The sequence below is a fragment of the Piliocolobus tephrosceles genome, chromosome 16 (genome assembly GCF_002776525.5).
Source record: "Piliocolobus tephrosceles isolate RC106 chromosome 16, ASM277652v3, whole genome shotgun sequence".
Classification (NCBI taxonomy): Eukaryota; Metazoa; Chordata; class Mammalia; order Primates; family Cercopithecidae; genus Piliocolobus; species Piliocolobus tephrosceles.
The window spans coordinates 32,236,475-32,255,511 of NC_045449.1; the positions used below are offsets into that span (position 1 = coordinate 32,236,475).

Here is a 19,037-nt window from a genome sequence, read left to right on the forward strand (position 1 = left end):
CAAGTGTTCTCATTGTTCAATTCCCACCTGTGAGTGAGAACATGTGGTGGTTGGTTTTCTGTCCTTGCAATAGTTTGCTCAGAATGATGGTTTCCAGCTTCATCCATGTCCCTACAAAGGACATGTACTCATCCTTTTTTATGGCTGTATAGTATTCCATGGTGTATATGTGCCACATTTTCTTAAACCAGTCTAACACTGACGAATATCTGGGTTGGTTCCATGTACCTGCTATCGTGAATAGTGCCGCAATAAACACACGTGTGCATGTCTTTATAGCAGCATGATTTATAATCCTTTGGGTATATACCCAGTAATGGGATTGCTGGGTCAAATGCTATTTCTAGTTCTAGATCCTTGAGGAATCGCCACAGTCTTCCACAACAGTTGAACCAGTTTACACTCCCACCAACAGTGTAAAAACGTTCCTATTTCTCCACATGCTCTTCAGCATCTGTTGTTTCCTGACTTTTTAATGATCGCCATTCCAACTGGTGTAAGATGATATCTCATTGTGGTTTTGATTTGCATTTCTCTGATGACCAGTGATGATGAGCATTTTTCGTTTGTCTGTTGGCTGCATAAATGTCTTCTTTTGAAAAGTGTCCGTTCATATCCTTTGCCCACTTTTTGATGGGGTTGATTTTTTTCTTGTAAACTTGTTTAAGTTCTTTGTAGATTCTAGATACTAGCCCTTTGTCAGATGGGTAGATTGCAAAAATTTTCTCCCATTCTTTAGGATGCCTGTTCACTTCGATGGTAGTTTACTTTGCTGTGCAGAAGCTCTTTAGTTTAATTAGATCCCATTTGTCAATTTTGGCTTCTGCTGCCATCACTTTTGGTGTTTAAGTCATGAAGTCCTTGCCCATGCCTATGTCCTGAATGGTAATGCCTAGGTTTTCTTGTAGGGTTTTTATGGTTTTAGGTCTAACATTTAAGTCTTTAATCCATCTTGAATTAATTTTTGTATAAGGTGTAAGGAAGGGATCCAGTTTCAGCTTTCTACATATGGCTAGCCAGTGTTTCCAGCACTATTTATTAAACAGGGAATCCTCTCCCCATTTATTGTTTTTGTAAGGTTTGTAAAAGATCAGATGATTGTAGATGTGTGGTGTTATTTTTGAGGCCTCTGTTCTGTTCCATTGGTCTATATCTCTGTTTTGGTACCAGTACAATGCTGTTTTGGTTACCGCAGCCTTGTAGTATAAAGTCAGGTAGCACGATGCCTCCAGCTTTCTTCTTTTTGTTTAGGATTGTCTTGGCAATGCGGGCTCTTTATTGATTCCACATGAACTTTAGTTTCTTCCAATTCTGTGAAGAAAGTCATTGGTAGCTTGATAGGGATGATATTTAATCTATAAATTACCTTGGGCAGTATGGCCATTTTCACAATATTGATTCTTCCTATCCATGAGCATGGAATGTTCTTCCATTTGTTTGTGCTCTCTTTTATTTCCTTGAGCAGTAGTTTGTAGTTCTCCTTGAAGAGGTCCTTCATATCCCTTGTAATGGATTCCTAGGTATTTTATTCTCTTTGTAGCAATTGTGAATGGGAGTTTACTCATTATTTGGCTCCCTGTTTGTCTGTTATTGGTGTACAGGAATGCTTGTGATTTTTGTACATTGATTTTGTATCCTGAGACTTTGTTGAAGTTGCTTATCAGCTTAAGGAGATTTTGGGCTGAGATGATGGGGTTTTCTAAATATACAATCATGTCATCTGCAAACAGGGACAACTTGACTTCCTCTTTTCTTATTTGAATACCCTTGAATTCTTTCTCTTGCCTGATTGCCCTGACCAGAACTTCCAACACCATGTTGAATAGGAGTGATGAGAGAGGGCATCCCTGTCTTGTGCCAGTTTTCATAAGGAATGCTTCCAGTTTGGGCCCATTCAGTATGATACTGGCTATGGGTCTTATTATTTTGAGATATGTTCCATCAATACCTAGTTTATTGAGTTTTTAGCATGAAGTGCTGTTAAAATTTGTTGAGGGCCTTTTCTGCATCTATTGAGATCATCATGTGGTTTTTGTCTTTGGTACTGTTTATGTGATGGACTGTGTTTACTGATTTGCATATGTTGAACCAGCCTTGCATCCCAGGGATGAAGCCAACTTGATCTTGGTGGATAAGCTTTTGGATGTGCTGCTGGATTTGGTTTGCCTGTATTTTATTGAGGATTTTCGCATCGATGTGCATCAGGGATATTAGTCTAAAATTCTCTTTTTTTGTTGTGTCTCTCCCAGGCTTTGGTATCAGGATGATGCTGGCCTCATAAAATGAGTTAGAGAGGGTTCCCTCTTTTTCTATTGATTGGAAAAGTTTCAGAAGGAATGGTACCAGCTCCTCTTTGTACCTCTGGTAGAATTTGGCCGTGAATCTGTCTGGTCCTGGACTCTCTTTGGTTGGTAGGCTACTAATTATTGCCTCAATTTCAGAGCCTGTTATTGGTCTATTCAGAGATTCAACTTCTTCCTGGTTTAGTCTTGGGAGGGTGTGTATGTCCAGGCACTTATCCATTTCTTCCAGATTTTCTAGTTTATTTGCTTAGAGGTGTTTACAGTATTCTCTGATGGTAGTTTGCATTTCTGTGGGATCGGTGGTGATATCCCCTTTATCATTTTTTATTGTGTCTATTTGATTCTTCCCTTTCTTCATTAGTCTTGCTAGTGGTCTATCAACTTTGTTGATCTTTTCAAAAAACCAGATCCTGGATTCATTGATTTTTTTGAAGGGTTTTTTTTTTTTCGTGTCTCTATCTCCTTCAGTTCTGATCTGATCTTAGTTATTTCTTGCCTTCTGCTAGCTTTTGAATTTGTTTGCTCTTGCTTCTCTAGTTCTTTTAATTGTGATGTTAGGCTGCTGATTTGAGATCTTTCCTGCTTTCTCTTGTGGGCATTTAGTGCTATAAATTTCCCTCTACACACTGCTTTAAATGTGTCCCAGAGATTCTGGTATGTTGTGTCTTTGTTCTCATTGGTTTCAAAGAACATCTTTATTTCTGCCTTCATTGCATTATTTGCCCAGTAGTCATTCAGGAGCAGGTTGTTCAGTTTCCAAGTAGTTGTGCAGTTCTGAGTGAGTTTCTTAATCCTAAGTTCTAATTTGATTGCACTGTGGTCTGACAGTTTGTTGTGATTTCTGTTATTTTACATTTGGTTAGGAGTGCTTTACTTCCAACTATGTGGTCAATTTTGGAATAAGTACAATGTGGTGCTGAGAAGAATATATTCTGTTGATTTGGGGTAGAGAGTTCTGTAGATGTCTATTAGATCTGCTTGGTGCAGAGCCGAGTTCAAGTCCTGGATATTCTTGCTAACCTTCTGTCTTGTTGATCTAATATTGGCAGTGGGGTGTTAAAGTCTCCCATTATTACTGTGTGGGAGTCCAAGTCTCTTTGTAGGTCTCTAAGGACTTGCTTTGTGACTCTGGTGCTCCTGTATTGGGTGCATATATATTAGGTTAGTTCGTTCTAGCTTGTTGAATTGATTCCTTTACCATTATGTAATGGCCTTGTCTCTTTTGATCTCTGTTGGTTTAAAGTCTGTTTTATCAGGATTTCAATGCCTGCTTTTATTTATTTATTTTTTTGCTTTCCATTTGCTTGGCAGATCTTTCTCCATCCCTTTATTTTGAGCCTATGTGTGGCTCTGCACGTGAGATGGGTCTCCTGAATACAGCACACTGATGGGTCTTAACTCTATCCAATTTGCCAGTCTGTGTCTTTTAACTGGGGCATTTAGCCCATTTACATTTAAGGTTAATATTGTTATGTGTGAATTTGATCCTGTCATTATGATGTTAGCTGGTTATTTTGCCCGTTAGTTGATGCAGTTTCTTCTTAGCATCGATGGTCTTTACGATTTGGCATGTTTTTGCAGTGGCTGGTACCGGTTGTTCCTTTCCATGTTTAGGGCTTCCTTCAGGAGCTCTTGTAAGGCAGGCCTGGTGGTGACAAAATCTCTCAGCATTTGCTTGTCTGTAAAGAATTTTATTTTTCCTTTACTTACAAAGCTTAGTTTGACTAGATATGAAATTCTGGGTTGAAAATTCTTTTAAGAATGTTGAATATTGACGCCTACTCTCTTCTGGCTTGTTGAGTTTCGGCTGATGGGCTTCCCTTTGTGGGTAACCTGACCTTTCTCTCTGGCTGCCCTTAACATTTTTTCCTTCATTTCAACCTTGGTGAATCTGACAATTACGTGTCTTGGGGTTGGTCTTCTCAAGGAATATCTTTGTGGTGTTCTCTGTATTTCCTGAATTTGAATGTTGGCCTGCCTTGCTATGTTGGGAAAGTTTTCCTGAATAACATCCTGAAGAGTATTTTCCAGCTTAGTTCCATTCTCCCCATCACTTTCAGGTACACCAATCAAATGTAAATTTGGTCTTTTCACATAGTCCCATATTTCTTGGAGACTTTGTTTGTTTCTTTTTACTCTTTTTTTCTCTATACTTCTCTTCTCAGTTCATTAATTTGATCTTCAATCACTAATACCCTTTCTTCCACTTGATCAAATCTGCTACTGAATGTATCACGTAGTTCTCATGCTATGGTTTTCAGCTCCATCAGGTCATTTAAGGTCTTCTCTACACTGTTTATTCTAGTAAGCCATTCTTCTAATCTTTTTTCAAAGTTTTTAGCTTTCTTGCAACAGGTCTGAACATCCTCCTTTAGCTTAGAGAAGTCTGTTATTACCGACCTTCTGAAGCCTACCTCTGTCAACTCGTCAAAGTCATTCTATGTCTGGCTTTGTTCCGTTGCTGGCGAGGAGCTGTGATCATCTGGAGAAGAGGCATTCTCGTTTTTAGAATTTTCAGCTTTTCTGCTCTGGTTTCTCCCCATCTTTGTGGTTTTATCTACCTTTGGTCTTTGATGATGGTGACCTACAGATGGGGTTTTGGTGTGGATGCCCTTTTTGCTTATGTTGATGCTATTCTTTTCTGTTAGTTTTCCTTCTAATAGTCAGGTCCCTCAGCTGCAGGTCTGTTGGGAGTTTACTGGAGGTCCACTCCAGACCCTGTTTGCCTGGGTTATCACCAGTGGAGGCTGCAGAATAGCAAATATTGCTACCTCACCCTTCCTCTGGAAGCTTCATCTCAGAGGGTTACCTGGCTGTATGAGGTGTCAGTCAGCCCCTACTGGTAGGTGTCTCCCAGTTAGGCTACATGGGAGTCAGGGAACCACTTGAGGAGGCAGTCTGTCTGTTCTCAGAGCTAAAACTACATGCTGGGAGAACCACTACTTTCTTCAGAGCTGTCGGACAGGGATGTTTAAGTCTGCAGAAGTTTCTGTTGCCTTTCGTTCAGCTATGCCCTGCCCCCAGAGGTCAACAAATATTATTTGTATTAAATTCTATCTCTAAAACATGGATGGATTTCGGAAGTATTCTGATAAATAAAACAAGCCAGTCACAAAGACCATGTATTTCAAGAGTCCACTTGTATAAAATGTCCAGAAAAGGCAAATCTATAGAGACAGAAAGTGGAAGATGTTTGCTTCATGTGGGAGAGAAATGGGAGGGACTGCTAATGGGTACTGTTTTCTTTTTGGGGTGGTAACAATGTTCTAAAACTTATTGTGATGTCTGCACAACTCTTCTGGTATGATTTTTTTCTCTCTCTGGGTAACTGCAGGATTAAGACTGATAACTATGAGTTTGCCAGGACTTGGTTCTCTCTCCAAGGTATCTATGTGGGTCATTACAGTGGCCAGATTGGCGTAAGTAGATGTGGAGATGACAGAGGACCTCAATGAACACTAGTCTTCCTTTCATCTTCTTTGATACTAAATTTCTCTCACATACACATTTTTACATGATCATACAGAACTATCCTTAACATCAGTCAAGACCACAAGTTTTTAGAGACTTTCTTTGGACAATTCTTTATCGCTACTGACATTCCATAAGACTATTTAAAAGAGAAATGCTGGCCAGGCACGGTGGCTCATGCCTGTAATCTCAGCACTTTGGGAGACTGAGGCGGGTGGATCAGGAAGTCAGGAATTCGAGACCAGCCTGCCTAACATAGTGAAATTCCATCACTACTAAAAATACAAAAAATTAGCTGGGCATGTGGTGGGTGCCTGTAATCCCAGCTACTCGGGAGGCTGAGACAGAAGAATGGCTTGAACCTGGGAGGTGGAGGCTGCAGTGAGCTGAGATTGCGCTACTGCACTCCAGCCCAGGTGACAGTGAGAGATCACATCTTAAAATAATAATAATAAGAAGAAGAATAATGCTGAGGGTCCTTTTCAAAAAAAGTATGTTCTAAAGTTCCCTCAGCAACCTATCCTTGAGTACTACAAATAATTATTCTAAGATTAAACAGACCAGGCATGGTGCCTCATGCCTGTAATCCCAGCACTTTGGGAGACTGAGGCAGACAGATCACCTTAGGTCAGGAATTCGAGACCAGCCTGGCCAACACGATGAAACCCTGTCTCTACTAAAAACACAAAAATCAGCTGGGTGTGGTGGCACATGCCTGTAGTCCCAGCTACCTGCGAGGCTGAGGTAGCAGAATCACTTGAACCCAGGAGGTGGAGGTTGCAGTGAGCTGAGATTGTGCCACTGCACTCCAGTCTGGGCATCAGAGTGAGACCCTGTACCAAAAAAAAAAAAAAAAAGGAAAAGATTAAAGAAAATAACTATTAAAATATGCTGGGAAGGATGTACACGTACATGTGTGTATGCTTTAAGACAGAAAACACATACACGGCACATGCACACAGTAATGAGAGAAGTTAAAAACAAAAGTAGGGTTGGGTGCAGTGGCTCATGTCTGTAATCCCAGCACTTTTGGTGGCAGAGGTGGGTGGACCACTTGAGGTCAGGAGTTTGAGACCAGCCTGGCCAACATAGTGAAATCCCGTCTCTACTAAAAACACAAAAATTAGTTGGGTGTGGTGGTGGTGCATGCCTGTAATCCCAGCCACTTGGGAGGCTGAGGAAGGAGAATCGCTTGAACACAGGAGGCGGAGGTTGCACTGAGCAAAAATCACGCCACTGCACTCCAGTCTGGGTGACAGAGCGAGACTCCATCTCAGAAAACAACAAAAAAAAAACCCAAAACAAAAGTAGCTTGTGGTGATCAAATAGTACTGTATCTTGATAGTGATGGTAGTTGTACGACTCTACGTGGAATCCACTGCACAGACATATACACACACAAATGAGTGCATGTAAAAACTGGTGAAAATTAAGTAAGGTCAGTAGACTAGTTGATGGCATAACACCATTCTTCAATTTCTTGGTTTTGATATTGCCCTACAGTTAAATGATATGTGACCACTAGGGGAAGCTGGAGGAGTGGTTCAAAGAACTCTGGGTACTCTTTTCCAATTTCCTATGAATCTACAGTCACTTCAAAGAAAATTTGTTTAACAGAGAAAAAAGAGCCAAGTGCAGTGGCTCATGTCTATAATTCCAGTAGTTTGGGAGGAATGCTTGAGCCCAGGAGTTCAAGAACAGCCTGGGCAACACAGCAAGATCTTGTCTCAACAAAAATAAAAGTTAGCTGGATAAGGTGACACATGCCTGTTGTCTTAGCTACTCAGGACACTGAAGCAGGAAGACTGCTCGAGTCCAAGTCTGAAGTTACAGTGAGCTATGACTGTTGATATGGTTTGCCTCTGTGTCCCCACCCAAATCTCCTCTTGAATTGTAGCTCCCATAATTCCCAGGTGTTGTGGGAGGGACCTGGTGGGAGACAACTGAATCATGGGGGCTGTTCTTGTGGTAGTGAATAAGTCTCACGAGATCTGATAGTTTTATAAGGGGTTTCCCCTTTCATTTGGCTCATTCTGATTTGCCTGCCACCATGTAAGATGTGCCGTTTACCTTCCACCATGATTGTGAGGCCTCCCTAACCACATGAGTCCATTAAACCTCCTTTTCCTTTAAAAATTATCCAGTCTCAGGTATGTCTTTATCAGCAGTGTGAAAATGAACTAATAAAGTAAATTAGTGCCAGCAGAGTGGGGAGCTGCTATAAAGATACCTGAAAATGTGGAAGCGACTTTGGAACTGGGTAACGGGCAAAGCTTGGAACAGTTTGGAGGGCTCAGAAGAAGACAGAAAAATGTGGGAAAAGTTTGGAACTTCCCAGAGACTTGTTGAATGGCTTTGATCAAAATGCTGATAATGATATGGACAGTGAAATACAGGCTGAGGCGGTCTCAGATGGAGATGAGGAACTTGTTGGGAACTGAAGTAAATGTGACTCTTACTATGTTTTAGCCAAGAGACTGGTGACATTTTGTCCCTGTCTCAGAGATGTGTGGAACTTTGAACTTGATGGAGATGATTTAGGGTACCTGGCAGAAGAAAATTCTAAGCAGCAAAGCATTTAAGAGGTGACTTGAGTGCTGTTAAAAGCATTGTTTTATTTATTTTTATTTTTTATTTTTATTTTTTGAGATGAAGTCTTGCTTTGTCACCCAGGCTGGAGTGCAGTGGGGTGATCTCAGCAGTGCAGTGGGGCAATCTCAGCTCACTGTAGCCTCTGCCTTCCAGGTTCAAGTGATTCTCCTGCCTCAGGCTCTCAAGTAGCTGGGATTACAGGCACCCACCACCAGGCCTGGCTAGTTTTTATATTTTTAGTAGAGATGGGGTTTCACCATGTTGGCCAGGGTGGTCTCAAACTCCTGATATCAAGCAATCCACCTGCCTTGGCCTCCCAAAGTGCTTGGATTAGAGGCGTGAGCCACTGCACCCAGTCGGCATTCAGTTTTAAAAGAAAAAAAGAGCATAAAGGTTTGGAAAATTTGCAGCCTCAGGATGTGATAGAAAAGAAAAATCCATTTTGTGAGAATTGCAAGCCAGCTGCAGAAATTTGCATGAGTAGCAAGGAGATAAATGTTAATCGCCAAGACAATGGAGAAAATGTCTCCAGGGCATTTCAGAGAACTTTTTGGCAGCCCTTCACATCACAGGCCCAGAGGTCTATGAGGAAAAAATGGTTTTGTGGGCTGAGCCCAGGGCCCCCCTGCTGTGTCCAGACTAGGGACTTCGACCCCTGTGTCCCAGCTGCTCTACCCACAGCTAAAAGGGACCAAGGTACGGCTCAGACAATAGCTTCAGAGGGCAAGTCCCAAGCCTTAGCAGCTCCCACGTGGTGTTGAGCCTGTGGGTGCCCAGAAATCAAGAACTGAGATTTGGGAATCTCTGCCTAGATTTCAGAATGTATGGAAATGCCTGGATGTCCAGGCAGAAGTTTGCTGCAGGGTGGGGCCCTCACGAAAAACCTCTGCTAGGGCAGTGTGGAAGGGAAATACTCAGTTGAGGCCCTTACACAGAGTGCCCACTGGAGCACTGCCTAGTGGAGCTATGAGAAGAGGGCCACTGTGGTCCAGACTACAGAATGGTAGATCCACCGAAAGCTTGCACTGTGTGCCTGAAGAAGCCACAGACACTCAACGCCAGTCTGTGAAAGCTGCTAGGAGGGAGGCTGTACCCTGCAAAGCCACAGGAGCTGAGCTGTCCAAGACCATGGGAACTCACCTCTTGCATCAGCATGACCTGGATGTGAGACATAGAGTCAGAAAAGATCATTTTGGAGCTTTATGATTTCACTGCTCTGCTGGATTCCAGACTTGCATGGGGCCTTTAGCTCCTTCATTTTGGCCAATTTCTTCCATTTGGAATGGTTGTATTTATCCAATGCAAGTACCCTCACTGTATCTATGAAATAACTAACTTGCTTTTGATTTTACATGTTCACAGGCAAAAGAGACTTGCCTTGTCTCACATGAGACTTTGGACTGTGGACCTGAGTTAATGCTGAAATAAGACCTTGGAGGACTGTTGGGAAGGTATGATTGGCATTGAAATGTGACGACATGAGATTTGGGAGGGGCCAGGGGTGGAATGATATGCTTTGGCTGTGTCCCCACCCAAATCTCACCCTGAATTATAGTTCCCATAATTCCCACGTGTTGTGGGAGGGACCTGGTGAAAGACAACTGAATCATGGGGCCAGTTCCCCCATAGCGTTTTCATGCTAGTGAATAAGTCTCATGAGAGCTGATGGTTTTATAAGGTGTTTCCCCTTTCTCTTGGCTCTCTTTCTCTCATCTGCCACCATGTAAGACATGCCTTTCACCTTCTGCCCTGACTGTGAAGCGTTCCCCAGTCATGTGGAACTATGAGTTCATTAAACCTCTTTTTGCTTTACAAATTACCCAGTCTCAGGTATGTTTTTAATGGTAGCATGAAAACAGACTAATGCAATTGTGCCACTGCCCTCTAGCCTGGGTGACAAAGACCTTGTCTCAAAATAAAATAAAAAAACAAAATAAACAAAAAAAGTAGCAAAAACTTTAATAAGAAATTACCTGAAACACACTTATCTATACAGATTTGTGAAAAACATATAAAATATTATACATACATTAAACAATATTTTTCTACATGTATAGCACACAAAACATTTTTTTAACCACTTTTATATTTATCATTATTTTAAAAAAATTTTTTTAGAGATGAGGTTTTGCTATGTTGCCCAGGCTGGTCTTGAACTCCTGGGCTCAAGTGATACTGCTACCTCAGCCCTCTAAAGTGCTAGAATTACAGGTGAGAGCCACCATGCCCAGACTTTTTTTTCCCCCTGAGACAGAGTCTCCCTGTCACCCAGACTGGAGTGCAGTTCAAGCAATTCTCATGCCTCATCCTCCCAAGTAGCTGGGATTTACTGGCACACTCAAAAATCACCACACTCAGCTAATTTTTGTATTTGTAGTAGAGACAGGATTTCTCCATGTTGGCCAGGCTGGTCTCAAACTACTGACAGTAATCCGCCCACCTCAGTAATCCAAAGTGCTAGGAATTACAGGCATGAGCCACCATGCCCAGCCCTATCATATATTTTTAAGATCTCACTATGTTGCTTTTACATTTGTTTTCACTATCCTCATAACATCCCCATGAGGAAATACAGAATAACCCTCATTTTAGAGATGGGAAAACTGAGGCTCCAAAAGGATGAAGTTCCCTGCCACAGTATACAGTAAGCAGGTGAAAGAGGCTGGTAGAAAAACATGTATTATAGAATCACAGAGACACAGGAATCTAAACTTAGCTCTACTACTAGCTATGTGACTTGAGCCAGTTACTCAACTTTTCTGAGTCTGTTTCCTCATTTGTAAAATGTTATTAATACAATCACTTCGTTGGAATGTCATAAGGATTTAGAAAGATACTACTTAAATGTATAGTATAATGCTTTGGCACAGGGTTAAGTGGTTCTGATGATCTTCTCATAACCTTCTTATGTAGACTTTGGGAAAGTCCTGGAAGAATTGTTAGCAGGTTTAATTCTGAGTCCATCACAGGACAAAATACTTCTGTTTTACCATTACTTACCTAAAACAAAGCCAACCTGAATGGCTTTTTCCTTTACTGCAGCATCTGATTCTGCTATATAAGAGCACCGCCTACTGAATGAGTAGGCCAAGACTGAAGCAACTTTAACACCATGATCCATCAAAGCCTGAAAACAATGATGAAGCAAATGTCTGTAAGAAAAGAAAACGATTATTTTATAGAGGTAACTTACTGTTTTCCTTTTAGAAAGTGCTAACTGCTTCTCTTTTAAATAAAAGCATCATTATTTCCCAGGATGGAATAAGATTAAAAGCATTTTGCCTTATCAATTATGAGGCCATAATTCAAAATTTAGCCTAACCTCTTTACTCAGTGGATAACTGAGTGATCCTACAACATTCAGGAAAAGTACACAATGTGTAACTTGATGACAAAGAAGGATGAAGCTAACTTTTAAAATCGGCTTTAAAAACCAAATTATAATTCACAATAAAAAGGTACATAACCCAATTTTTAAAAGGCAATGAAGACAGAAGAGATATTTCTTTTCTTTTTTTTTTGAGATGGAGTCTCACTTTGTCATCCAGGCTGGAGTGCGGTGGCGTGGTCTTGGCTCATTGCAACCTCTGCCTCCCTGGTTCAAGCGATTCTCCTGCCTCAGCCTCCCGAGTAGCTGGGACTACAGGCGCGGGCCACCATGCCCAGCTAATTTTTTGTATTTTTAGTAGAGACGGGGTTTCACCGTGTTAGCCAGGATGGTCTCAATCTCTTGACCTCGTGATCCACCCGCATCGGTCTCCCAAAGTGCTGGGATTACAGGCATGAGCTATCGCGCCCAGCTGATATGAACAGATGTTTCTCCACAAAAGATATACAAATGCCAATAAACATGAAATAAGAAGCTCAACATCATTAATGATCAGGGAAATGCAAACCAAAATCATAATGAGATACCCCTTTATACCCAATATAATTTTTTAAAATACGCATTTATTTATTTATTTGTTTGTTTGTTTGTTTGTTTGAGAGACAAGGTCCTGCTCTGTCACCCGTGCTGGAGAGAAATGGCATGATCATAGCTCACTGTAGCCTTGAACTGGTCTCAATTAAGATCCTCCTGCTTCAGCCTCCAGAGTAGCTGGGACTATAGACGCCCATCACTGCACCCTACTATAATTTTTTTTGAAGTGTTGTCATGAGGTGAAAAAATGGGAATCCTCATACATTGGTGGTGGGAATATAAAATGATACGTCTGCTGTGAAAAGCAGTTTAGCAATTCCTCAAAAAGTTAAACATAGGGTTATCATATTATATACTCAAGAGAATTGAGTATATACTCAAGAGAATTGAGACTATAAACACACATACAAAATATTGCCCAACCACATTCACAGCAGCATTATTCACAATAGCCAAAAGGTGGAAACAACTCAAATGTTCATCAACAGATGACTGGATAAGCAAAATGTAGTATTATCCTTACAATGGAAAATTATTCAGCCATTAAAAAGGAAAGTAGTACTGATGCAAGCAAAACATGAATGAACCTTAAAAACATTATGCTAAGTGAAAGTGTCAGTCACAAAAGACCATACAGTATAAGACTCAATTCACATAAAATATCTAGACTAGGCAAATCCATACAGACAGAAAGTAGATTAATGGTCAGCTAGAAACTGAGGAAATAGGTACTGTTAACTGAGGAAATAGTCAGCCAGGGTAAGAGGAAATGGAGTGACTGTTAATGATTTCTTTTTGTGGTGACCAAATTTTCTAAAATTAGACAGTGGTGATGGTTGCAAAATCTTGTGAATAGTTGAGTGGTAGAATTTAAACTGGTGAATTTTATGGTGTGTGAATTACGTTTCAATAGAAAAAAACCTTTTAAACAAAATTGTAAACAACAGAGTCACTGCTTTGGATAAAGGAAAAAAAGGTCAAATTACATGCTTTTAGTTTTACAAATACATAAAACACTTACCAAAGGATTTGGATTTGGTGAAAGATAACCTAAGAGATGAAAAAGAGGTATTCCACTAAATCTTTACAACATCCATGTTTAAAACTACCTAGAGAGATTCAAATCTCCCAAAGTTATTCTTTCTTTAGAGTAAGGAATGTTTTTTAAAGTTTTTCTAGTCTTCTTTTACCAAAATGAGAAGTTCTTATTTATTAGATTTTTTTAACAGACTAATTTTAATAAACTAATCAAGAAGTTGCTCTATAGTCTTAGTATACAGGCCACATTTCAAAGTTACCCCTGAACACTGAAATCATGCTATTTACTTACTTGTTTTTTTTGTTGTTTTTTTTTTTGAGACGGAGTCTCACTCTGTCACCCAGGTTAGAATGCAATGGCGCTATCTCGGCTCACTGCAACCTTGGCCTCCTGGGTTCAAGCGATTCTCCTGCCTCAGCCTCCCAAGTAGCTGGGATTACAGGCGTCCGCCACCATGCCCAGCTAATTTTTTTTTTTTTTTTTTTGAGACAGAGTTTTGCTCTTGTTGCCCAGGCTGGAGTGCAATGGCGCGATCTTGGCTCACTGCAACCTCTGCCTCCCAGGCTCAAGCGATTCTCCTGCCCCAGCCTCCTGAGTAGCTGGTATTACAGGCATGTGCCACCACGCCTGGCTAATTTTGTATTTTTAGTAGAGACGGGGTTTCTCCATGTTGGTCAGGCTGATCTCGAACTCCCGACCTCAGGTGATCCACCCACCTCAGCCTCCCAAAGTGCTGGGATTACAGGTGTGAGCCACCGTGCCTGGCCTAAATTTTTATATTTTTAGTAGAAATGAGGTTTCACCATCTTGGTCTGGAACTCCTGACCTCAGGTGATCCACCCACCTTGGCCTCCCAAAGTGCTGGGATTACAGGTGTGAGCCACCACGCCCAGCCGAGTCACTTGTTTATTATCTTATCATCCCTCTCGAAAATACAAACTCCATGAGGAAGGGACGTTGTGGATCCTACTCACCGCTATGGCCCCAGCATCTAAAACAGCATCTGGAAAATGTGATACATATACACAATGGTGTACTATTTAGCCATAAAAAAAGAATGAGATCCTGTCATTTGCAACAACATGGATGGAACTGTATGGTAAGTAAAATAAGCCAGCCAAGGAAAGAACAACTTTGCATGTAGTCACTTATTTGTGGGAGCTAAAAATTAAAATAATTGCATTCATGGATATAGAGAGAAGAAGGATGGTTACCAGAGGCTGGGAAGGGTAACTGGGAGAGGGAGGCAAATGAAGATAGTTAATGGGTACAAAAAAATAGAAAGAATGAATAAAATCTATTATTTGCTAATACAACAGGATTATAGTCAGAAATAATTTAGTTCTACATTTTAATAACCGAAAGAATATAACTGGATTGTCTGTAACACAAAGGATAAATGTTTGAGGTGATGAACACCTCATTTATGTTGATGTGATTATTACACATCGCATGCTTGTACCAAAGTATCTTATGTAACCCATAAATAAATGCACCCACTATGTACCCCTGAAAACTTAATGGCAGTTAAACTTAGAGAAGAACACTAAACAGAAGAGCAAGCAGGCCAGGCACAGTGGCTCACACCTGTAATCCCAGCACTCTGGGAGGCCAAGGCAGGTGGATGGCTTAAGCTCAGGAGTTTGAGACCAGCATGGGCAACATGGTGAAACCCCGCCTCTACTAAAAATGCAAAAAAATCAGCCAGGTGTGGTGGCACATGCCTGTATTCCCAGCTACTTGGGAGGCTGAGGTGGGAGAATCACCTCAGCCCTGGAAGTTGAGGCTACAGTGGGCCATGATCTTGCCACTGCACTCCAGGCTGGGTGATGGAAGAGAGACCCTGCCTCCAAAAAAAAAAAAAAAAAAAAAAAACCCACAAGTACAATGAAAAGCCAGATCTGTAGCTAATACTACTACATGATGATACTTACAACAGGAAGATGAATTCAATCTCCCTTTCTTGAACTCAAAAAGCTAAACTGTCAAAGTGTTAACTTTCCAAAAGTGATAGGAGGAGGCAGAACAAATGATCTTCTTTTTGTTGCCAAGCTTCTATTTGGGTTGTACAATCAGTGCCACAATATTTTTACTATATTCTCTATGATGCTGGCAAAGACTCCTTGAGTTGTCTTAAATTGCTTTCAAATTCTACTTCTAGGTATATATCTAATAGATATGCATACATAGGTTCACCAAAAAACATTTACAAGAATGTTCAGGGCTGCATGAGTTATAATAGCTAAAAACTGGAAGCAGCCCAAATGTTCATCAATAATAGAATGAATAATACTATATTCATGTAATAAAACACCATATATATAAAGCAACAAGAATGAACACACTGTATTTGCACGTAACATAGGTGATTCTCATAAAACAATACTGGGGAAAAAAAAAAGCCAGATACAAAAGGGCACAAACTGTATGTTTTATTTAATATGTTCTAAAACACATAAAATTAATCTAGTGGTTACCCTAGGGAAGGGGAAGTAGTGACTGGAAACAGGTAAGACAGGGGTTCTGGTAGCAACTGCAAATAAACATAATTCATAGTGAAATAATACTAGGTATATGGAAAAACTAATTGAGACAATTTCTCAATGAAACAATGTTATAGATTTATATTGGTACTATACTTATGAGGCAAAATTATTCTATCCACTCTAAATTTCCTGATACAATCATATTTATGAAATAATTTCTAAAACATATAAGAAATTAGTCAAAAATAAACATAACTTCATGCATTAACAAGAGGTGTAGTGGAATTTTAAAAAACAAGTAACTTAAAAATGAATTTATGTTCCAGCACTTTGGAAGACTGAGGCAAGGGGATCACTTGAATCCAGGAGTTCAAGACCAGCCTGGGCAACATAGCGAGACCTCGTCTCTGCTAAAAATAAAAAAAGTTAGTTGGGTGTGGTAGCATGTGCCTATGGTCCCAGCTACTCAGGAGGCTGAGGTGGGAGGATGGCTTTGAGCCAAGGAGAGTTTCAGTTTGCAGTGAACTACGAACATGCCACTGAACTCCAACCTAGGCAACAGAGCAAGACCCTGTCTCAAAAAAAAAAAAAAAAATTATAGAAAACAGTATGACAGTTCCTCAAAAAAATTGGAAATAGGAGTTGGGTGCAGTGGCATAGCACCTGTAGTCCCAGCTGGCAGGAAGGCTGAGAATTACCATATAATCCAGCAATTAATAACTGAAGGCAGGGGCTTGAAGAGGTATTTCTACACTCATGTTCACAGCAGTATTATTCACACTAGCCAAAAGGTAGAAAGAACCCAAATATCCATTGACAGATGAATAAACAAAATGTGGTATATGCACACAATGGAATATAATCTAGCCATAAAAAGAAATAAAATTCTAACTTGTGCTACAACATAGATGAACCTTAAAAACATGATGCTAAACGAAATATAACACACACAAAAGGATAAACATTATAGGATTCCACTTATATGGGATACCAGAGCAGTTCAACTCATCTAAAGTACAATGGTGGCTACATAGGATAAGGGGAAGAGGGAATGGGGAGTTACTATTTAGTGGGTAAGGAGCTTTTGTTTAGGGTAATGAAAAAGTTCTGGAAATAAATGGTGTTGATGGTTGCACAATGTGAATATATTTTTCTTTTTTTTGAGATGAAGTCTTGCTTTGTCGCCCAGGCTGGAGTACAGTGGCGCCATCTTGGCTCACTGCAAGCTCCGCCTCCCAGGTTCATGCCATTCTCCTGCCTCAGCCTCCCAAGTAGCTGGGACTACAGGCGCCCACCACCATGCCCAGCTAATTTTTTGTATTTTTAGTAGAGATGGGGTTTCACCATGTGAGCCAGGATGGTCTCGATCTGACCTCGTGATCTGCCCACCTCAGCCTCCCAAAGTGCTGGGATTACAGGCGTGAGCCACTGCACCTGGCCCACAATGTGAATATACTTAATGCCACTGAATTCGGTTAAAATAGTAAATTTTGTGTTATGTATATTTTACAATTAAAAAAAAAAGAATTTACCTTTTATCCAAAGCTCTCAGTACTTTAGCAAAAACTTCCAATTCACAAAATTCACTGCCCAGTTGACATAATCGTCCCTGTTGGTAAAGCTGAAATAAAAAACAATTAATTATGACTTAAAAGTTCTGCAATTTAATTCTTATTTTTACTTTAATCATATTTGATAAATGTAACTTGATTAATTTCAGAAAAGATGCTTATGTTAAGAAATGTAACACTAACAAATTTCTACAATTGACATAAAAATATTTTAATAGTAGTATATAATCGTTACAAATTGATATTTGTAAACCACCTAGAACAGTACCTGGAACATGGCAAGTACTACAAAGCACTGTATAATTATGTATTTATTAAATATAGATAAAAATCATTAAAGAAATATTAAACTGTTAACTTTTTTACTTAAACAAAACTGGAGAGTCAATGTAAAATTATCAAAATAATAGCAAAGATAATGTCCAGAAAACAGAGCTGGTCAATATGGCCACCCCAAAAATCTCAGTTCAGTCCTGGGTATAACACTTCGAAAACACACCAATAGTAAAGCATGTCTATAGTAATACAGGATGGCAGGATTTCTAATCATGTCATAATCGTTTATACATTCTGACCTTTTAGAACTACAATTTAAAATAACATTTTAAGGCTGAGTGCTGTGGTTTGAGCCTGTCATTCCAGCTACTAAGGAGGTGAAGGAGGGAGTATTGCTTGAGGCCAGGAGTTTGAGACAGCCCTGGGCAACATAATAAGATCCTATTTATAAATATAAATAAATTTATAAAATATAAACTGCACCTGTAGTCCCAGTTATTTGGGAGGTTGAGGCAAGAGGACTGCTTGAGCCCAAGAGCTAGAGACCAGCCTGGACAACAGAGTGACACCCTGTCTCTACAATACAGCCTGGGTGAGAGTGAGACCTTGTCTCAAAAAAATTATAAATAAATAAACACAAAGACAAATAGTATTGTCCCTCCCTGCAACCCACCTCAATGTCACCAAATGCTTTTCTTCTGAGATGGAGTCTTGCTCTGTTGCCCAGGCGATACAATACCAAAAGTGTGTAGTGGTGCAATCTCGGTTCACTGCAACCTCTGCCTCCCAGGTTCAAGCAATCCTCCCACTCAGCATCCCTAGTAGCTAGGATTACAGGCATGCATCACCACGCCTAATTTTTCTTGTATTTCTAGCAGAGATGGGGTTTCACCATGTTGACCAGGCTGGTCTTGAACTCCTGATCTCAAGACCAAATGCTTCTGAATTTACATGTGCTATATAAATAATACAGTGCCCTAGAAAGCAGGATTTATTTGACTTTATATTACAGACAACAGCTCAGTTGATGAGAACATGGGTTTCATAAAGAGGACAAGGTCACTCTCAAAATGGGCCAGTTTACTTTGTGCACAAAAAACATAATAAAACCTGAGCATACTCCTGGGCATAAATCACTAGTCACAATGGAGGTCAGGTCAAATTAGGTAAATATATTAATCCAAATCCATAATGACTACTTCAAAAAATGTATAACTGCTACAGGGGAGAGGGGACATGCTCAGGAAGGAAAGGCAGCAATGTTATCTTCACGTAATAGTTAGACATTTATGTTAACATTAAAACCTTCATCGGGAAAGATTTGTTATTTTATCTATCTATCTATCTATCTATCTATCTATCTATCTATCTATCTAT

The 19,037-nt window shown here is 40.2% G+C and overlaps 1 protein-coding gene across 2 annotated transcripts in view; it reads right to left on the reverse strand.

Moving 5' to 3' along the window:
• Positions 1-19,037, reverse strand: part of APPBP2 (amyloid beta precursor protein binding protein 2) — an 80,890-nt gene that overhangs the window by 40,381 nt on the left and 21,472 nt on the right. The window contains exons 2-3 of one of the 2 annotated variants that reach the window (XM_023204684.3): positions 17,346-17,434; positions 11,367-11,518 (exon numbers count right to left, since the gene is read on the reverse strand). In XM_023204684.3, coding sequence (XP_023060452.1) covers positions 11,367-11,518; positions 17,346-17,434 — 241 coding nt within the window. Of the gene's footprint in view, positions 1-11,366; positions 11,519-11,902; positions 11,947-17,345; positions 17,435-19,037 lie in introns of those variants that run through there. The other variant, XM_023204685.2, reaches the window with a different exon arrangement.